The sequence below is a fragment of the Castanea sativa genome, chromosome 3 (genome assembly GCF_040712315.1).
Source record: "Castanea sativa cultivar Marrone di Chiusa Pesio chromosome 3, ASM4071231v1".
Taxonomy (NCBI): Eukaryota; Viridiplantae; Streptophyta; class Magnoliopsida; order Fagales; family Fagaceae; genus Castanea; species Castanea sativa.
The window spans coordinates 21,483,248-21,506,367 of record NC_134015.1 but is presented as its reverse complement, the minus strand read 5'-3'; the positions used below and the strand labels follow the sequence as shown (position 1 = coordinate 21,506,367).

Below are 23,120 nucleotides of genomic sequence, written 5' to 3'. Positions count from 1 at the left end.
TGTGAAATCCTCATGACAAGCTGAAATACATAACAGAAAAAAATCTACAAAAAATTACGTTTTTTGTGGCATTTTTGAAATGCCAACAAAATCTATAAAAGCGCCACTAAAGGCTGTAATGGTCTATTGCTACAATTTCTAATGCCGCGGTCAAAAACGTCACACTTAAAGTGTCGTAGTAAGTTATTGCAGCGGCAATCATGAAAACTGCCACTACAGCAATACACTATAGCGGCAGTTTCTTATTTATTGCCGTGGTGTGTCAAACTCCGCTATAAATTGTAGGGTTTCCCTAATTTAATGCTAAATTAGAAACAAATTGATTGAAACTTGTGTGGTGGTGGTTTGATTTTGTTATATCCATTAATCTAATTAGTGTATAACTCATGTATATGCATGGTACAATTAAAAAAAATTACAATTACATACATATATGGATTTAAATTACTCTCTCCCTCTTTTATTTTTTTTATTTTAATTTCTTTTGGATATACACATGAGTTTACTTTTTCTTTCTTTTTTATTGAGTTTTTTATGATTTAAAAAACTTAAATAAGGCACGACGCAAAATTAGATAATAATTGAAATCCAATTTAAAACCTAATTGGATTTTCTCTCAGCTTTACCTATTAATATATATATATATATATATATATATATATATATGTATATGTAATATGGATTCAACTACTTAAATGAGAACTAATGAAGTAGAAAATGGCCTATAGTTAATGAGGAAGTTTTCTCTTGAAAAATCTTAGGGGGAAAAAAATTTTGTTAGGAGAATTTTCAAAACAATGAGAAAATTCATTTGAAAAATCAATTTGGAATTGAAAGTGATGGCCCATTAACTGCGAGAATAGAGCCATTTATATACGGTTTGAGTTGAGAGCAACAAATAGCTATAAAAATAGTGGTCACACAACATTACTTTTGTAAAGTTGTAATTTACAACTATTTTGTATTAGCTTTAATTCCGTGTCAAATTTTATTGTAATTTTCTGAATCATATTTTCTTGTATTTATGTGGTTTTTAATTGTAAGAGATGAGTATAAGAGAGTGTGAAGACTCAAGCTTAAAACGATGAAGGAGTGGATTTCGCGAGTGCCTCGCGAGAAGCTATCCTGCGAAAGAGCCACGTGTAGAGCACATGATTGGAAGGCGAATAGTCATGCCAGCCTGGAGGATTTCATGAGTGTCTCGAGGGTAAGGCTTTCCCGTGAAATACACATGAAACATTCTGTTTGGCAAAATGTCATGTTTGTTTTACCAAATCTTTACCCACACTATATATACCCTCATTACTCACATATTGTAAGGAGTGTTTTTTAGAGAGAAAACCCTAGAAAATATACTTGAAAGTTAGAGATTGTTATACCCACAATTATCTACACATTCCTCTACTCCTATCTCTCCATCTCTAAATCCATAAGAGGTTGATAGCCCAAAAACTTACCACACCCAATTTGAGTGTCAAGTGAGATTTTGGTGCTGTTGGGAAGTATTGGAAGGAGTCATTCATTGGCGGATGCAATCAGGCTGAATTGCAAGATTTAGGAAAGCTAGAGAAGACAAGGTTCCGAGAAGCTAGTTGGTAGCAGGAGCTTGAAGGGCTTAAGTACGTTGGGTAGACTAGGCTTGGAGGGTCTTTTGTTATTCGTGTACTCCAACTTATTCTCTAGTGGATCGATTTATCGCTTGGAAGGCGGCGGTGAGGTTTTTCGCCGAGTTCTTCGGTTTTCTCTTCGATAACACTCGGTGTTATCTTGTGTTTGCATATTTCTTCCCTACTCTTTAAGCTTATCTTTTATTATTGATATTGGATGAATATGGCTTAGGGTAGTTTTATCGGTTGTTTGTGCTCATTTACTCATATTCCGCATTTAGTTTAAGTTAAAGTAAAAACAATGTAGCTGTAGTTTTTTTTATTAGGGGGTCTGAACAAGCTCTTGTTTTCACACAAATCTGAGCTTTCAACTTTGGTATCTTTTTAAATTGAAAAAGAATATATTTACAACATTGTGATGATAAATTCATATCAAATTCTTAGTGACTTAAGCTATTAATAGAATGTAAAAAGTAATGTTAATGGTGAGGACTGAAATTTAAAACTAATAACAACTTGTCATTTAAAATTTATTATGAAAATATTGTAAACTTTGGCCAAAAATAAATTCCCTTAAACTAATGCTCCTTTGTGTCCGCTAGATATGTTGAAGCTAAGGCTATGGAAGTAGTTGTATTTTTTGCGAGGGATATTGGAATGCATGATCTTGTCTTTGAAGGGGATTCACTCCAAGTCTACAATGTTCTACAGGGACTTACTATTCCCCCTCCTGCTGTTGCTAATGTCATAGATGGCATTCTTTCTAATGTACAGTTTTTTTGTACTATTTTTTTTCTTCTCACATTAAGAGAGATAGCAATAAGAGCATTGCATCCCATTATTCTATCCCATTCTATTTTACCATCTAAAAAAGTTACTTTATCAATTGAGAAATGATATGTCCACAACATTTTCACAACATTTTTACAACAAATACTAAGTGGCAGATTGTTACAGGTTGTTATTGTTGGGGCAAAAAAGTAATTTTCGTGTTAGGTTCAAATTTGAACCAATAACAACTAACCACCTACGATTTGTTGTGAAAATGTTGTAAAAATGTTGTAGACGTAGAATCTCTCTTATCAATTATACCATACCATTTTACAATACTTACAGCATCCCAATTTTTATTTTACGATACAACATATTAAAATAATATTTTTACACAATAAAATAATATATCCCAAAACCCAAATAAAAACAAAAACCCAAATAAAGAAAGAGAAAAAGTCAGATTGAATAAAAAACTATTATTTAGTTTTACCATTGTGCTACGGTACGATTCTAAATGTAGAATCGCACTGTAGCACAATTGCAAATTTTTTTGCAATAGTCTACATTTACAAGTCTGGATGCAGTGGGGCTTTTGGGTTTTTAAGCTAAATTGAACCAACATATGGCATATACCATTCCCAATGTGAATGTTCTAAGCCTATTCATATTTTAGCTCATCATGCTAAGTTTGTTATCGATTTTGAGGCATGAGTTGAGAAAACCCCCAATTTCTTAAAAACTGCTATAGCCTTTGATGTACCGGATAAATGCTATGCTGCAATATTTTCCCATAAAAATATTAACACTAGATTTTAAAGCATCCACCAATTCTTTTTAAAAGGTATGTCCCCTCCCAATTTAGTCAAAGTAGTTGGGGACATACATTGATGGGGCATACGTGCATGAAAATAATGTTCCACTATCGGAATTTTCCCTTTTTCTTTTTTGCCGAAAGATCAATGAAAGAATTGACAAAACATAGAGAAAGTAGCTAATTATTAGGATTAGGATCGGGGACAACCGGTGCAATTACACTCTCTTCACTCATATATATTATTATTATTTTTACTTTTTAATTTTAATTTTTTAATCTTTTTTATTCAAGAAGAGCTGTGATTAATTCAAAATTGATTTTTTCAATTCTCAATCACAACCCTTGAAAGCTAAGGTATTGCACCTAATTAATTTCAATCCCGATTATTGTGCATGGTAGCCAAACACAAAATGTATTGTGGAACCCACGTGTTTTGAGAACTCAGTTATGAAAACTGAGTGATAGAATCCAAAAACCCACTCATCCAAGCAGGTTCTTAATTTCCCCTGAATAATCCTGATTTTACTAACGAGAGCTGTTAACACAAAAATCAGAGGAAAAAGAACTTCTCCGTGACAATCCAGGCTTATGAAAAAAAGGATGGGAAGAAAAATAAACCACAAACAAGATCATCAGTCAAAGAGTTAAATTCTCTAGCAACATGATTACAGGGAAAAAAAAAATACAGAATGTAATTCGAATATTTTCTGTAATAGTCGTCTTAGACAAATGGTATAGATTGAGGGAGCCTATGAGGCTATGAATAACATATTAAGCAGCAATTTATAGCTGTGTTGTCGTGGTGAACGTTGGTGTTTCGTTGACTTGTTTTAGCTGGTGTTCCTGTTTTCTTTGTGATATGTACTGATAGAAGGATTCATTATTTCTAGCTTGTTCTGGCACTTTAGGTGTGTTTGTTTCGGTTGTAAATGAAATTGGAAAAATATTTTACACCCAGATGCGTGTTTGGGTGCATATGTAAAATAAAGTCAAACTGAAATATTAATTTTTGATTGTAAAATAAGCCCATTGACCTGGAAAATCATTTACACATCTCATTTACCTTCAAATGATTTTCCGGACTAAAACAGCCGAAGAGAGAGAGGGAGAGAGAAAGAGCAAGAAGAGAGAGTAGAGAGAGTGAGCTAGAAGCACACACAAGCCATCAGACCTCCACCTCAACCCCAGATCGCACCGCTGAGATCGCACCCCAGATCGCATCGCCGAGATCAGGCCACCGCCGCCCTCTAGATCGAACTCTCGTTGTCTAAATCTCACGGCCACCTGAAGCCTGCCGCCACTTGACTGGTCTCGTCGCCCATAACCAATCTCTCTCTTTCTCAATCTACCTCTCTCTTTCCCTCAATATTCGATCACTTTCTCTTTCTCCCTCTCTCAATTTGACCAGATTTTTTAGTTTTAATGAATGGTTTTGTTTTGATTTTTGTTTCTTTAAGTTTATATATTGAAATTTTCTATTATAAAATTTTTCTTGGAAACTAAGAAAATGGCTAAGGAATTGTGAGAAACTAGTAGAAAAATAGCATTTTCAGAATGCAACCAAACATTTGAAAACATTTTCCAAAACAATTTTCATAATGCAGGCAAACACTTGAAAATAGTTTCCTTTCTCAAAAATATTTCCACCTAAAAATATTTTACACTTGGAAAATATTTTACATGTTGCCAAACACAGCCTTGATGTACTATTATTTTTTTTTGGGGGGGGTGGGGGGAAGAGTGGAGCTCAACCAAATTGAATTGGGTACCTACAAATTCCAGACTATAATTGATCTAAGGGCACATTTAGTACATTGAATACAATATGAAGGATAATCTTTATTCCTGGGAATAAAAAGTTGTTGTAATGAAATAACAAAACTTATTCATAGGTTTGGTTATATTATAACACTAGTCACTAACTCGTGAAATGCAAGGTATAGTTTAATAAAAATTACATATATTTATTTTTCTTGAAGGGACAATAACATAAAAATGAATAATAATAAGGAATTTGTTCATATTTGTAGTAAGGCTCTTAATCCTCTATTTTATTTAATATAGGAAAAATAGATAAGTTTGAGAAAAATAAATAAATTTTGGTTGATATGTTTGATTAAATTTCAATTCAATTTCCAATCTCTCTATTAATTCACTTGTAGAGAGTTCTATAGACGAACTTCATAAAAAAAATGATAGAGAACATCATACAAACATATAAAAGGCAAAACAAATAATGATTTTTAAGAACTTAAATAAGAATAATTGTATCTCACTAAATATCGGTTTGTCTCTTGAGATAAAAAAAAAAATATATATATATATATATATTTTTTATTGAACAGTTTGACGTGGTCATACACAAACACACACACACACACATATATGTATGTATATATGTGTATGTGGCGAGCGAAAAATAGCGAAAGGACAATAAGTGAGTGTTGATTTGTGATTTTACTATAGTTCTCCCACATAATTAATTTGTAGAGAGATGGGATGCAAGGTTAACTTTAAGATACTCATGGTTCAGGATTAAACCTTGATATGAGACATAAGTAGTTCATTTGTGTTTTTATTGAAATTTGCTAAATGTTTGTCCTCGGGTCTTGTCCGAGGATAGGATTACAACTAAACGATCCTTTGTTTCTTTTTCCTTTTTTTTCTCCCTCCTTTTTTCTCCTCTGATCTAGGTGCTCCTTGGCTTTATATAAGTTGCAAGGATGCATCTGAATCTTACATTTGGAGGGTTAGGATCAAATTCTCTTAGTACTTGTCCCATCAAGATCCTGCTATAAGGTTACTACAAAAAATATGAGCTGTGATGGACATTGTTCATGGTCATTTTCTCTATTAATGCGGTCAGCTAGGTGGTTGAAGTATATTTAATGTGGAGGGGATGGCTTCCTTGACCTTCCTTTTTCTTCTATTCCTTATTCAAATCCAAATTACCTTTGTCTCCACGTGGGTCGCATCGTGTTTTCTTCCTTCTGGAGTCTCGGCTTTCCCGAGGTCAATTAGGCCCATCGGCATTGTCAATAGTAGCATCATCCCAAACTCCTTAATTAACCACATCCTCTCTGTTTAATTCCCCTCTTAGGAATTACTTTAATTAACCCCATTAACTACCTTTGATCCTCATCCCCCACAGTATATATGTATGTATGTATGTATGTATAAGCCTATGTCATAAACATGTAAAAAAAAACAATATAAATAAAAATGTTTTTACATTCCAAATGCAAACTCTGATGCTATTTGGCTCAAAAAATTGCTAAAATTAACCTTTCTTGTAGCTTCACGTAGAGCTAAAACAACAATATAGTAAACTTAAATAGCCACAATTTTTATCAATCAAATATTATCAAAAGAGTAAATGAATAACAAACCAAATCCAGGTCCACCACTTCACAAAATGGTAATTAATACACACCAGCTTTTCCAACTTCAAGACAAAACTATCATAAGCATCGATTATTTTGTAAGAGCAATACACACATAAGTAGTAGTTATTATTTCATAATGTAAATGCTACAAACTAACTAAATAAATTATGGGACATGCAAAAATAGACCAAAATTTGTAGTTGAGTAGGTTGCTCTATCTCTTGAAATAAAAGAATATACTCTTTTTTATATATATAAAAGAAACTCTTGAAGAGCTCTTCGTAGGTAATCAAAAATCTTGTAAGAGTATACTTTTTTTCTACCTCATATCAAAAGGAAGCAACCATGGATATAGTTAGTCATGGCTGCCATATGTCTCGAAAACCAATAACCATGGATATAGTACTCCTGAACGATCAATACTTCTACATAATGATGAACCCGTAATTGTCTGGGACACACACTGCAACGACCCAAGGAAAAGTGCTAGTCACATCTGTGTTATACCTCAAAAGGACTAGTCACAATTGAGGCTCCTTGCAGTTGTTAATAAAGCTCAATTCAACCCAGTAAATACCCGATGTGAAACTCATCACATATCTACACACATCACACAATCAATTAAATTGGGGCATCACAATCACCCCCTCTTAAATCCCTAACGTCCTCGTTAGGGTCCAGTTTGTGGAGTAATGTCTTCGAGCCCACACGGGGTTACTGGGCCGGCTTTGATACCATATACAACGACCCAAGGAAAAATGCTAGCAAAATCTGCTCTATACCTCAAAAGGACTAGTCACAATTGAGGCTCCTTGCAGTTGTTAATAAAGCTCAGTTCAATCCAGTAAATACCCGATATGAGACTCATCACATACCCACACACATCACACAATCAATCGAATTGGGGCATCACACACACAACCTAGGTCTTGCCCCTTCAACAATCAACGCACTCATAAATGGTAAATTAGGTAAAACATAAAGAAGAAAACAAAACATATCTTGAAGAACACCACCAAAATCACTACACTGGAAAACAAAGAAGGTGCAATGATAAAACTAAAATCTTTAATTTGCTGTTATCTGAGATTCTTCAATCACATAACCACCATGGTTTTTAGACTCGGACAGTTCAAAGAATTGGAAAAAAGAGAGGATCAAGATTTTTAAGGTCAAATCGAGATTTATCCGATGTCAAATCATGATGACATCATAATTAATTTAATAATTATTTAAAAAATAAATAAATATATTAAATTAATAACTAAAATAATCCAAATAAATATAAAGATCTATATTTCAAATATACTTTTCATGTGATATGTCAAAGCCCAACTACCCAATAAACTTTTTGTATGAAACCCAATAAAAAAAAAGTTAAGAGAGATATTTTCCATGAAATTATAATAAATAAATAACAATAAAAAATAAAAAAAAACTGAATAGTGGTGCGGACATTGGTTTGTCTGTCATTACACTTTGTTGTGAAACCCATTCCCCATAAAAATGTTTTTTGAAAGATAATTACAACATGCTGCTAATTCCGCAGCTCAAACTCTTTCCCCCTTAAAATCCCAAGCACATTGTATATGGAGAGGTGCCAATTCAGCTTTCCCCATAAAAATTTAAATAAGAAAAACTAATTAAACAAAAGACTATGTTAGCTAGAAGAGTGCGTAACATTGAACTGTTCGGTTCATTGAAAGACAAGGCCCAAGAAACCTAATAATTAAATTTGAGGGGATATTTGCCCTCTAGCATGGTTATGAGAAACTATTTCGTTAGTAACAAGGTTTTGAAAATACCAAGTAAATTCGAGTTCCCCAAATGATCAAAACATCTCGAGTCCATGAGGCTTGAGTTCAGTGAAGAAATTCAAGCCTTACAAGCACGAGTTCTGATTGTTGATATGGAGATTTTTGCCACGTGGAATTCTAGTCTCTAAGACTTAAGTTTCATAGAAGAATTTGAAGAAAAAGAAGATCTGAAGAATTTGAAGAAGAGAGAAGAACCCATAGTCTGAAGAATTTGAAGAAGAAAAAAGAACCATAGGAAGAGAAGAACCCACAGGAAGAAAAAGCCACTAGAAGAGAAGAACCCTTGGATGGAGGATGAAGAAGGACAGAGGAAGAAGTAGAACCCACAAAGGAAGAAAATGAAAAGAGGATAGATTAGGTGAACGCAGAAACTTGACTTTTAAATACTCGAGTTCCACATAGATTTATTTCCATATTAGATTGCCACCACATGCAACTCAAGTTTTAGAGGCTCGAGTTGTATCGTTGAACTTAAGTTTTAGAGTCTTGAGATGCTACTTTTCCACATAGTTTTGCAAAGATGACAATTGATTAAAATGTTTAAAAAATAGAGCTAAATGCAAAGAAGAAGAGTAAAGAAACACTTTTTAAAATCTGAAACAAAGAAAGAACAAAAGAGAGCGAGATATTGATAGTCAAGCATTGAGCAAAACCATAGAAAGAAGAAGAAGAAGAAGAAGAAGAAGAGTAAACATTGAAACAGAGAAAGAATGAGAGATAGTGAAATAGACATGATGCTTGAAGCTTTAACAATGGTGATAAGGTGCTTAACCCAGTAATAAGAGTTGGGTTTTCATGTTTCAATTTGGATGCTTATTTTCTTAAAATAAAATTTAAAAATAAATAAGTGACATGGAAAATTGTGATGCCTCCAAAACTTTTGTATTACAACATAAAAAAGTCAACAAAAAGTCAAAGATTTTGATTTTATAGTATATATAGATTAGAACAAAACTTAATATCTACCTATAGGAAAAATATTTTACATATAAAATTATTTTATTTTTTAAAAAATTTGAGAGGAACATTTTTTATGATTTTTTGTTTTCATATATATATATATCGTCATATATATGGCCATGAAAAGTTTGTATATTTAGATATACATTTATTTTAAAAATTATTTCACTTACTAAGAAATAACTATTATAACATTTTTGGTGTTAGCGTGTGAGTGACTCCTTTATCTCATCCCCCTTCCCCTGTATATATATATGTGTGTGTGTGTGTTTCTCAAAATAAGATATTCAGTGTTGTTGAGTCGTCCCACATCGATAAGGTGTGATATTGAGAAGTGGTTTATCACTTGTTCTGCGACACTAACTGCCGCATGCAGTTTTGGTGTTGACGTGTGAGTGTATTCTCTTATCTCATCCCCTTGCCCTATATATGTGTTTGTGTGTGTGTGTGTGTGTTTCTCAAAAAAAAAAAAAAAACTATTATAACATTTTGAAGAGTAATAATTATTTCTCATCTTATAGAATAACTATTTATAAAAAAAGATTATTTTATGTAATAGAAATATAGTCGAACTACTGAATAGCTATTACAATATATATTTCAGCCTCTCAAGCATTACTTAAATCTTTATCAAATTTCAATAAAGCCCTTGCTTCAATGCACCACACGTTTTTGCTGGCTTTTAGCTTGCATTAAAAATTAAAAATTTTATTTTATTTTAAAAATCAACTATACTATTATGGAAGCTGCAACCAAAAAAGGCCCCACAATAATTTTAGAAGTTAGATGCTATTCTAAATTTGTCACGATATCAACCACTCAAAATATATTGTATATTTTCATAAAAAAGGAAAATTTATATATATATATATATATATATATATATATAGATAGATAGATATAGATAGATAAAAATGTTGCCACTTGTTGCTTGGCCAATTACTACCTATACCAACTCCGTCTTCGTAAGCAAAGTGTTTCTCTCAATCTGCAATGAGGGTGTTTGGTACCTTATTTATATAAGTATATAAAACTGAAATCTCTGAAACTCTCACAATTTTTCACGTTAACACAATATTTAAATAAAATTATTATTTTTTAGTTCAAATTTAACCAGGTTTAAAACTCTATCTCTTTAATAAGTCCAACTTAAACTCAAACTCAACATTTCATTTTTTTTTAAAATAAAATAATTTTGTTTAATCCAAACTTAACAAGGAATAAAACTCTATCTCTCTAATAAGCCCAACTTAAACTCAAACTCAAACTCAAACATTAATAATCTATATAAAAACAAAAATTATGATAAGACTCCAAAAAAAAATAACGTTGAAAAAAATGAGACTCACGTTGATAATCGTTGGTTTGGTTTTTGGGTTGAAATTTTTACTAATTTTTTATATTTTTTATATTGTAAATGGCAAATAAAGCATCTCTATTTTTTTGGAGAAAAATCAAAGATGCAACCTATGTCTTCTAACTTAGGGAATGATAAATTTTTATTTGGTAAGTTATATATAAATTTGTTGAATTTGTTTTGATTCTGAAGTAAAAGTTGGAAATTCTATAAATTTTGAAGTTTTAAGTCTTGAAGTTTTTGATATTTGCATCTCAATAAGTTGATCTTAATTCTTCACCTTAAACACTTTTTATCTAGGTTCATGTGATTTTTTGTTTTCTTATTAAAGGCTATATTTTTTGTTGATTAATTATTTATTTGGATTAATTTCAATTAATTTTTTTTAAATATCTATTTACTCATTATTAAATTTTTTTCTTTCAGAATTAATAGTTTTTCCGTGCATTGCACGGGTTAGCAACTAGTTTAAAATTAATTCTCAATCTTATGAGTGTGCGTAAATCATATATATTAGATTGAATTGAGGTATTTCTCAACCTAATCAAATCCTCTCAAGTTGAGAAGCGTCATAATCCAACTCTTAATAATTTGGTTAGTTTTGATTGGATCATCAAGTTAAGTCAATTTTCTCAGACATAATATGAAATGAGATTTTTTTTTTCAAATATTCAGGCTCATTACACAATAAATAATTGAAAAATACTATGTCTACAACATTTTTACAACAAATCACAGGTGGTTAGTTGTTATTGATTCAAATTTGAATCTAACACTAAGATTACTTTTTTGCCCCAATAATAACAACCAATAACAATTTGCCACTAAGGATTTGTTATAAAAATGTTGTGAAAATCTTGTGGACATATCATTTATCTAAATAATTATAAATTACACAATTGAGCATAAAATTCCAATCTAAGAAAACTAAGTTTCGAAAACAATATAAATTAAACTTTAAAAAAAAATCTAAATTAAGTTTCAAAATCTAAAATAAATTAAAATAACAAATTTAAAATGTATATTTTTTATAAAAAAAAATATTAAAATTGTGGCTTGCGTTGGGTAACTACTCACGTTTAAAATTGTAACGCCCTAAATATTTTAAGCACAACGTCAAATTTAATTAAAAATACAAGTCTCCGCATACAAATCTCCCAACATACAAATTAATTCTCTTGTAATAAGGGACTACGTTTAATCTGTCCCAGTTTTCTTTCTTCAATAAAGCTTTGGCCCCTTGCTCTGGATTCAAAATAATAATAATAATCCCCCAACATAAAAATTAAGGCAAAACAAAGGGAACTGAATAGTTGTGCATTTAGAAATGAATTATCATATGCATAAGCACAATGTCAAAATTTTAAAAAGTCAATGAGCTAAGCACACTTAGATGACCCTACTCAATTTTTCAAATTTTAAGCAAGTATACATACGGGTTAACAGAGTAATTTTTTTTTCTTGCTTTAACTCTGTCTATTTACATCAATTTATTTTCTTTTTTGACTGGACACTTTTGACCCTTCAAGTATTGGGTTATTTTCATTTTGGCTCCTTACATTTCAAAATTTTCATTTTGACTCTTCATATTTAATTTAATTTTCTATTTGGCCTTTAAATAAAGTGAAAATTTTGAAACATAAAAGGCCAAACAAAAAAGTCATACAACTACAATTACATGTCATTAGGCATTTCCAACGTTATGGACTCCGCCATGAAAGGTTCCTATGTGTACGGACATTACATGGTAATTGTCAATTGACTAGTTATTCCCTGAATGTCCCTTAAAGCATTTGTGTGCGTCAACAGTGTTGAAGCAATAAAAATGTTTGTGTAGGAAAATATGGTAACATTTGTAATTTGCTTAAGTGTAGGAGGCTGATTTGACCAAGACATATCCCAAGTTATTGCATGTTTTGGGTAAGAAAGTCCTAGACTCCTAGTGTCCCTTGTATTTTTCAGTGAACTAAAATGTCTGGGAGTTTTCTTCTGTAAATTTTGTTTGTTTTCTGCATGCTAAGATTCATGCAAACTGTTAGTAAATTCCTTTGTATGTTTGTTAGGTGGTTGGCTCAACTCAGATTTGGTATCCTGTGCAACAATATCTTAAACAACATCACAACAATCTCTCTTTTTGGAGTAACCTTCATGAATTAAGATGGACCAATTAATTAACAAGCTACGAAAGTTATCTTCACTCCAACCATAAAGATCTCGCTACATTCGCTTCCATATTTTTAGAAGAACATGTCATTGTTGATTTGTTATTCTTCTATGTGATCGATGTCTGTCCAAGAAACTAAAAATCGCACTAAAAAATTGGGAGAGAAAAGAGAAGAAAATTCGTGCTGAATATTACTATTAAATAATACAAACACAATTTAAATAGCCTTGGCAGGCCAAATTAATTAATACAAACACAAACCATAACTTTATTAAATAGCCTTGGCATGCCTCACACGAGAGGTTAGACAATAGACATGCCAATTGACCTACAGGCCATTGACAACCGGCCATCATTATTTTAGTACACACATGCTTATATTATACAAGCACTAGAAGATACATCCTTCCTATTTTGCCTTAGCAATGAGCTCATCAATACCTTTGGTGACATTAACCATCAGAGTGATGTATTTATCTGGAGGGGGCACATCGTCACTCAGTTTCTCATATTCGATAGTCAATTTGGCCAAGCTGCCAGTACCCTTGGGAACAACCTGATAGGTGCCCTTAAATGACTTGTATTCCTGCATAATATCTCCATCAATACCAATAAGGGTTGCTGACCTATTTTCGTCATCATATTCAACCTTCTCTTTGAAAACTAGGTCGGATTTTCCCTCTATCGTTCACAAGAAAATAAGATTATCAAATTCAGTTTCACAATAATATATGAACATCAGACATGCTTATAATGCCTGAAAAAAATTGTCAAAAATATCATGTCCGATATTGCAAAATTGTTGGAGATTGGCCAAACATTCAATAAGAAAGAAAGAGAGTATTGATAAAGTTTCACAAATTTGTAAGTTCAGAAAAATATGCAGCCCATAACATTCAAAACAGAAATGTTGAAGACAAACATCAACCTTTAGTGTGCATATTAGTTAAGTCCTTTTATGGAACAAGAAAGAAACAAAAGCTCTTCCAGTATTATACAGAACTCTCTTTGAGGCACCTTAATTAGGGTAAAATAAAGATAAAAATCTTGTAGCACAACAGTACGAGAAATAAGTACTGTCTTTTTAATCTTGGGTGTGGTTTTGGAAATTATAGTATAGAGTTTTTATTTTTTAACCTTAATATAACATGATGGAAAATTGCTTAACCCGTGAAAACAAGTCAATATATTTGATAATATTATATTAATTATTCACTCTAATTATCAATTAATGTAGGGCATAGCCACTCAAGTTTTTAGTCACTCAACAATTATTATCCTTAGGTGACGGTCACCTTAAATATTTGAAATAGATAAACTTCATGCTTTAGAATAATTATTACAAATTTAAAGAAATATTTAATGTCACGTTATTTAATAAATTATACATTATCAAATTCTCAAGTTCAGAAAGTGAAACATCAACCCTGAAATGAAAAGGATGATGATGTTGAATCTCCCAAACCCATGCCAACACGTTTTAAGTCTTAAATACTGGCTTGTGAGCTAGTGAAGTGTAAAATAAAGTAAATGAATAAGGAATTCAGTCTAGTATAAGTCTGAAAATAGTAGGGTAGTACAGCCTTACCCATTGTATATTTCCAGATCTTGACAGAGCCATGTGTCTCCCAATCACCTTCATGAACATCAACTCCTTGTATATGGTCAGGAACGGCGTTGGGAACATGGTAGGCTTGGCCCTTAAAGATGTTGTAGTACTTCTCTGGAGGTGACTTTATTTCTACTTCAGTCCCCAATTTATACTTTAGAGCCATGTTTTTTTTTTTTTTTTTTGTAGTGAAGATAGTATTAGTACCCAGAAACAAAGTAGCTACTCAACTAAGAACTGTAATACTAAGCATAGATTGATGAAGATGTCTTGGCTTCCCCTTATTATATATACAAGTGTAGTGGCAAATTATGTGATTATTAGACACGTCATTTGCTTTCCTTTTTCAAATTGGGGACTACTGATGAACAGAAATCCTTTTATATAATTTAGGTGATAACCAAAACTGATAGAGGCTAGTCTGGTGGTGGCCCAAAGTAAGGAAACCCAATTGTCCTCTTGTTATTCAGCTAGCCAAACAAATTTATGCATACGTAATAATCAATGGTGAGGTTAGATTAGAATTTTTAGTATGGTAGTCATTAAAAAATTTAAATCATAAAAAAAATTAATTAAAGAAAAAACTTGAGTATATTGATTTCACCACCAAAAAAAAAAATCATATCAAATATGTAAATTTATACAATTTTTTTTACTAACAAAATGAAAAAGCAAAAAGGACTAATGAGAGAAATAAAGTAAGAACTGAGAATACTAAGATGAAATTAATAAAGTTAGAGAGACTCTGAAATGATGATAGAGGAAAGAAAAAATAGAGTGAGAGAGAGGTGGATGATAATTGCTAGGACTGCAAGTCAAGCCACACAGAGGAGAGCAGAGTTACAATGATTGCATAACTAAGGAGAGCAGAGTTGACAACACCACTGAGAACTTACAACCATAGTATCTCTTTAGGCATCGTCCTTTCGGAAAAATTAAATTAGAAATTATTTTTATAGTATGAGCTGAATTAGTTACGAATCTAAATAATTAGGGGTTTTATTTTATTTTATTGTTTTTGAATAAGCTTTTGTTGAATATTTTGTTATTTGGCTAATTTTGTTGTTGTTTGAACTATTTTTACTATTTTTTGGGCTAATTTTTAGAGTTGACCTAGGGACACAACAGGTTGTCATAATATTTTCACGATAGTTAAAATGCCAATCCCTCATAGATTAATATTAGGAGAATGTACCATATGGTTCTTTTAAGAACGTACCGTACTTATTGGTTAGGGTTAGAACCACTCCCAAGTGTTCCAAAAATCTGAAAAATCCTTTTATAGTATGTAAAAATATTAGAATTTTGAAGCATTAGCTTATAAAAATTGGCGTTGGCCCCCCAAATTTTTGAGTTAGTGTGTTCTTAAAAAAAATATGTTTTGCACCCTATAATTTAAGAGGTGTAACAAATTGAACCATGTAATTTTATAATTAATAAATTAAACATTGACATTTAAAAAAGAAACAAAGTATACCTTATTGTTTCAAAAGTAACAAATTAAATCCCAAGATTTCAAAAAGTAACTTGGGATTTCAAAAAATAACATATTAAACTTCACTCCATTGTGTTTGAGGTTTAATTTGTTACTTTTTGAAACCCTCAATATTATCATGACTAAAATGTTAGTGTCACAACTTTGCATTCCAAAAACAAAAATTCATGGTTCTGCCCATGTTATTAGTCTAATGGTTAATGTCAAAAGTCTTTAAGCAAAGGGAATGGATGGACTGTCTTGATACTTAGGCAACAGTGGTTAGGATCACTTCTATTTGAGTTTTGACAGCACTAGCTATTGCAAAAACATAGTGTCCAATGTTCATATTCATACTACGAGGTTATAGATTGATCCCAATTAATTAACTAATTACTCAAATTGATTAATTAGTCTAAATTACATGAAAATCCAATTAAAGAACAATCAAAGCACCAAACTAAAATAAGTGCAATTGACAAAACGATTTGATCACCATGGAAAAACTCTCACAAACAAAAACCACCCAGATAGATTTTAGGTCACCACTCTTGAAGAATACACTAACAAGAATATAGATTACAAGTAAAAGAAATTTTTACCTATCCCAACATTCCTACCAACAGTAGAACTTGCTGATCTATAAGTAAGCTCAGCTCCAATCCCTAATTTCACTACATTTTGTAATAGACTTCTTTTTTGCACAAATCTCCTATTTGTGACTAACAGCACAACAACCTCTTTGATTGCTGTAACTTTACAAACTTCTTCAAACCATGCTTCAATGAATAGGTAGCAATTTGGAACAAAACCCCACACAAACATCAAAGCAACTCCTATAATGCATGTGTCTCTTTGTTTATAATGATGACCATAAAATATCTCTTTTATATTCTATGGAACCCTAGTACAAGAATCCTTAGAGAGACCAAGTCACCATGGGCTAAAACAAAAAATTAATCTTATCAAATCTTTGTGTGGCTTAAAAAAATGAAAAAAAGAAAAGTTTTCAATCTTATCAAATCTTTGTATGGCTTAAAAAAAGCGTCAAAACAATGACATGAAAATTTTGATTATGTTATCTTATTTGATGTTTTTAATTTTCACATAAGTGGAGCCCGCAAATGTATATATTCTAAGTTTACAAATAAATATGGTATCATAATGTGTCACTATGTTGATGATATTTTACTGTTGTGTTTAAGATGAAAGATCTAGATTATGCAGATAGTAAACAAAGTAAAAAAAAAAAAAAATAGTGAGTATTTGCAATATGTCAATCTCATTATGTTGAGAAAGTATTTAAGAGATTTGAACATCTCAAAGTAAATAAGCAATCAAACACACCATAAGATTTGAACTAAAGGTTGAGTGAAAATTAATACTGAAAGGATGATTAAAAAGGTTAAGAATATTAGTTCTATAGGTAGCATATGTTTGCCACGCATTAAACTAGGTCAGGCTATATAGTATGCAAACCTCTGAGATATATAAATAATCCTAGTGTTGATCATGGTGAACTTTTTTCATAAAATATTTCCTCAAATGAACTCTTTTGATTTCATCCTTCATGTACTTAATTTCTTGATATATCTTAATACTTCTTTTATGGATGCATCTTTTGCTTTATTTTTGTATTAAGCTAAATCCAATTTCCTTTGTAACTTTTTTTTGTCCTTTATAACTAATTATGTATGTTTTTTTATTTGAACATTGATTCATACATGGACTTACTCTATTTTTTTTTTTTTTAATCTTGAACAGAAAGAGCCCAATAATTGGTATTAGATTTACTATGTCTATATTTTATATTGATTATCGTATATAAAATTGTTTTTTTTTTTTAAATTGATTTATCAGTTGTCCATATTTTGAATTTTTTTTTTTTTTTATAAATAGTGTAAAAATCTATATATATATATATGAGCTTACGGTTCAACCAATGATTTTTTTAGGTATAGGAAGGATCTAATGACCCAAAGCCTACACCAAATCAAATTCTAGACTGGATTAACACTACTGTTTATGGAAGTTATCACCAAATCTTGACATACTCGAAATTAAAGTAAGTCTCTGATGAAATTGGCTGGAATCCTCACCTCTTAATTGATTTGAAGTCCACCTCATCAGGATTTGCCAAATCCTAATCATAGTTTAATTTTAATATTTTATGAACTAGGGCTAAATTATTTGAAATTTAAATAAAAAAAGATAATATTTAATATATAAATAAAGTGATCTTAGCATTTGTATTTTCTTTGAAAGTCTTCAGTCTTCACCAAATCGTCCACCCATGTCTAATATTAAAAAATTCAATAAATTAAAAGAAGATTTTAAAAAGCTTGAAAATAAAGGAAGCCCAAATGTATAATGGCTAGGTAACATTAGAGCGGCACGTGGTAGGTTAAGTGAATGAGTCACATAAAAACATGTGGGAGATAGTTGTTGTAGCCGTTTTAGGAGACGTTTTATAGAAAGAACGAGGGAACATTAAAGTGAGGTTGCCTCAATGGTTATAAAAGGCGGTTCAGCAATAACGAACGTGGGACACATGGAAGAAGGAACGAACCAGAGAGGGACATGTGATAGTAAGTAATGAAGATAACTGCCAAATCCCCAGAGCACATAGATTTTTTATTTTCTTTTATTTTACTCTATAGCGTCCATTGCTGATAATAATTATTTATCATCAAATTAAGACACTAATTAATTTTTTGTATAGACGGAAATTGAATTTCAGATCTTTTATTCAAATATAAAAAACTATACCAGAGCTAATGACTAAAAAACTTATTCAGTGAACTTATTTAGAACAAAACATTGCACTTTCCAAAAATCATTAAATTAAGTTCTTACGATTTAGTCTCTTAATCCTTTAGGCCGGTAAGGAGATCTCTTCATATGCTTGTAAGTTTATGTGCCAGAAGGACTGTACACGGTGTGGTGCGGCTGGTTATTGGAGGATTTTTTTGCACCACACCTATAGGGTGCGATTTTCTCTCATGCTTGACCACACCTCATCTACATGAAGAGTTTGACACTAGTCTAAAAAAGGTGCGGTGCACCATACCGACTCGGTGCGGTTAGTTCGGTTAATTCCTTCATTTTCTTAGGAATCAAACACAACGCAGTTAACAACCCAAACCTCATCATAATCATTTAAAAACCCAAATATTCCACAAAAGGAAAAGGAAACAAAGGAAAACACACAAATACAAACAAATTCACAATCTTTCTCTCAAAAATATTCAATTTCAGATAAATAAAAAAGCCCATTTAGAAAATAAAAAGACTAAACCGAATCCCTAAAAGATAAATTAAAATTATTGAAAATAAAAAATACATAAACAAACCTCAATGAAAGCATTGTAAGGAGGAGCAAAAAATTCAAAATCTTCTATAAAACTTCCTAGGAATAGCCAAAAGGAGAGAGAAAAAAGTGACACTCCAAGAATTGTGGCATCAAGCAGCATAATACGATGGCAGCAAGCAGCAGTAGCAACGGAGGCAGAGAGTGAGGAGACAAAAATAGAGAGGCAAGGAGGAAACGTTTATGGGAGAGGGAGAGGTTGGGTATCTAATAATTTTAGGATTTAAAATTGAAACGTTGTAGTTTTTTTTTTTAAGCTGATACCAATATGACGTAGTTTTGGAACTAATATTAAAATTAATGGCAGTCGCAAAATGACATTGTTTTGGTGTCAAATTAAGATTATATAAAATAAAACTTTAAAAAAAAACCCTAACGTTCTTAACCCATTTATACATCTACAATTTCTCACTTTCTCTAGCGCCATATTTCCTTCTTCCTTGCCTCTCTCAAACAAACTCTCTTGCATTCTTTTTTTTTTTTTTTTTGAACAGCTCACTTGCAATCTTTCTACTAAAACACAATGAATCATACATACATTAAATTATATCATATATCTATATATATATATATTCAGTGCGGTACATTTTCTCGTTGGAGTATAAAATAGCTGCTGATCACCACATTGGCCATTGTCGGTATGCGTTAATCTCCTCTGACCACCGCGCCAAACACCTATGGTGGAGCTTTGTAGAGGTCGGATCAGTTCAGTACCAATGAACCCGGTCGATACCAATGGATGTATGTGCCAGTACTTGTATTTGTGAAAATTCTGAAGTTTGATGTGATATGTACATTTTTGTGATAATCTGATTCGTTTGAATGTTCATTCAATGCAATTTAAAGTTATTAGGATTTAATCAACTGAAAATCTATGATATGACTTTAATCAAGATGATCTTCCTTAGTTTAATTTCATTCGGAATGATTTACTGCGACCTATTTGATATTGTGATGATGCAATCTGACTTAATCATGTAGACATTTAGTTTAACTTTGTTACTTTAGAAACTTAGACTATGTTTGGTAACCATTTTTTTCCTCTATTTTCTATTTTCAATGACAAATTTTGTTTCCTAAGGCAAAAATCTTGTTTGGTAACTTATTTTAGGCAAGAATCAAAAACTATTTCTAATTTCCATATTATGAAGGAAATTGAAAATATTTCTTCAGCTGTTTTTATTTTTCAGTTTTCAAAGACTTTAGAAAACACATAATAGACAAGACCCTACACGCTAGTTTAATGAACCAGCACATTGATTCGAGCCACATGAATAACAAAATATTTTTCTATCTACTATATTTTTCATTCTCTTTCCCACTCTTCCACTTTTTATCTCTCAATTTTCAGTGCCTAAAATCACTACAAAAAAACTGGCCTATTGCGGCGGGCCTATTGCGGCGGGTGCGAAAACTGCCGCTATAGATCGCCTATTGCGGCGCTTTTTTGGCCTGCCGCTATACATGAGATCTATTGCGGCGGGTCAATGGCCCGCCGCAATAGACCTAGTATATTGCGGCGTACTATTGCGGCGGGCCAGTGACCCGCCGTAATAGACTTGCTTTAGTGGCCTTCGGCTGAGATATAGCGGCGGGTCAATGACCCGCCGCAATAGACCCTGAAATTGCAGTGGGCCTATTGCGGCGGGTGCAAAAACTGCCGCTATATGTCACCTATTGCGGCGCATTTTTGGCCCGCCGCAGTAGATGAGATCTATTGCGGCGTTTTTTTGTGACCGCCGCTATAGGTAAGGTTTTTGTATAAAATCAAGTTTTTATAATTTACAATAACACATAAAAGATGAGTTTAAAGATCAAATGGTAAATTACATCCGATTGACATGAAAATTGGCATGCATGTTAAGAACATATAGAAAATGTGATCCAATGGTTGGATTTTTAAAATATGAATTCAATAATATGTTATTGGTTAGTGTAACAATTTTTAGAGTTACATCAAGTGTAACTTGAACCCAACCTTATATTTCTTAATTCGATGTGAATTTTGACAAATCTACCGTTAGATTACATTATCTCCATATATTTTTTATTCTTACAAAATTTTAAGATGATCAAAGATTAATAGTCATGTCATCAATCAATTGTTTGAATTCAATTTTTTGTAATTGAAAATAACACATAAATGATGAGTTTAAAGATCAAATGGTAAATTACATCCGATTTGCATAACAATTGGCATGCATGTTAAGAACATATAGAAAATGTGATCCAATGGTTGGATTTTTAAAATATGAATTCAATAATATGTTATTGGTTAGTGTAACATTTTTTAGAGTTACATCAAGCGTAACTTGAATCCAACCCTATATTTCGTAATTCGATGTGATTTTTGACAAATCTACCGTTAGATTACATTATCTTCATATAGTTTTCATGCTTAAAAAATTTCAAGGTGATCAAAGATTAATAGTCATGTCATCAATCAATTGTTTAAATTCAAGTTTTTGTAATTGAAAATAACGCATAAAGGATGAGTTTAAAGATCAAATGGTAAATTACATCCGATTCGTATAAAAATTGGCATGCATGTTAAGAACATATAGAAAATGTGATCCAACGGTTGGATTTTCAAAAAATGAATTTAAAAATAAGTTATTGGTTGGTGTAACATTTTTTAGAGTTACATCAAGTGTAAGTTGAACCCAACCCTATATTTCTTAATTCGATGTGAATTTTGACAAATCTACCGTTAGATTATATTATTTTTATATATTTTTCATGCTTACAAAATTTCAAGGTGATCAAAGATTAATAGCCATGTCATCAATTAATTGTTTAAATTCAAGTTTTTGTAGTTTACAATAACGCATAAAAGATGAGTTTAAAGATCAAATGGTAAATTACATCCGATTGGCATGAAAATTGGCATGCATGTTAATAACATATAGAAAATGTGATCCAACGGTTGGACTTTCAAAATATGAATTCAACAATAAGTTATTGGTTGGTGTAACAGTTTTTAGAGTTACATCAAGTGTAACTTGAACCCAACCCTATATTTCTTAATTTGATGTGAATTTTGACAAATCTACCGTTAGATTACATTATCTTCATATATTTTTCATTCTTACAAAATTTCAAGGTGATCAAAGATTAATAGTCATCAATCAATTGTTTAAATTCAAGTTTTTGTAGTTTAAAATAACGCATAAAAGATGAGTTTAAAGATCAAATGGTAAATTACATCCGATTGGCATGAAAATTGGCATGCATGTTAAGGACACATAGAAAATGTGATCCAATGGTTGGATTTTCAAAATATGAATTCAACAATAACTTATTGGTTGGTGTAACAGTTTTTAGAGTTACATCAAGTGTAACTTGAATCCAACCATATATTTCTTAATTCAATGTGAATTTTGACAAATCTACCGTTAGATTACATTATCTTCATATATTTTTCATGCTTAAAAAATTTCAAGGTGATCAAAGATTAATAGCCATGTCATCAATCAATTGTTTAAATTCAAGTTTTTGTAGTTTAAAATAACGTATAAAAGATGAGTTCAAAAATCAAATGGTAAATTACATCCGATTGACATGAAAATTGGCATGCATGTTAAGAATATATAGAAAATGTGATCCAACGGTTGGATTTTCAAAATATGAATTCAACAATAACTTATTGGTTGGTGTAACAGTTTTTAGAGTTACATCAAGTGTAACTTAAACCCAGCCCTATATTTCTTATTTCAATGTGAATTTTGACAAATCTATCGTTAGATTACATTATCTTCCTATATTTTTCATGCTTAAAAAATTTCAAG

The 23,120-nt window shown here is 31.5% G+C and overlaps 1 protein-coding gene across 1 annotated transcript; it reads right to left on the bottom strand.

The window, feature by feature from the left end:
* Nucleotides 1-13,049: 13,049 nt before the first annotated feature.
* LOC142629452 (MLP-like protein 328) lies at nt 13,050-14,754 on the bottom strand. Its single transcript, XM_075803442.1, has 2 exons — nt 14,468-14,754; nt 13,050-13,560 (listed from the first exon to the last, which is right to left on the bottom strand). Exons 1-2 carry the CDS (start codon nt 14,652-14,654, stop codon nt 13,289-13,291), a joined length of 459 nt encoding a protein of 152 aa, XP_075659557.1. The 5' UTR covers nt 14,655-14,754; the 3' UTR covers nt 13,050-13,288.
* Nucleotides 14,755-23,120: the final 8,366 nt, after the last annotated feature.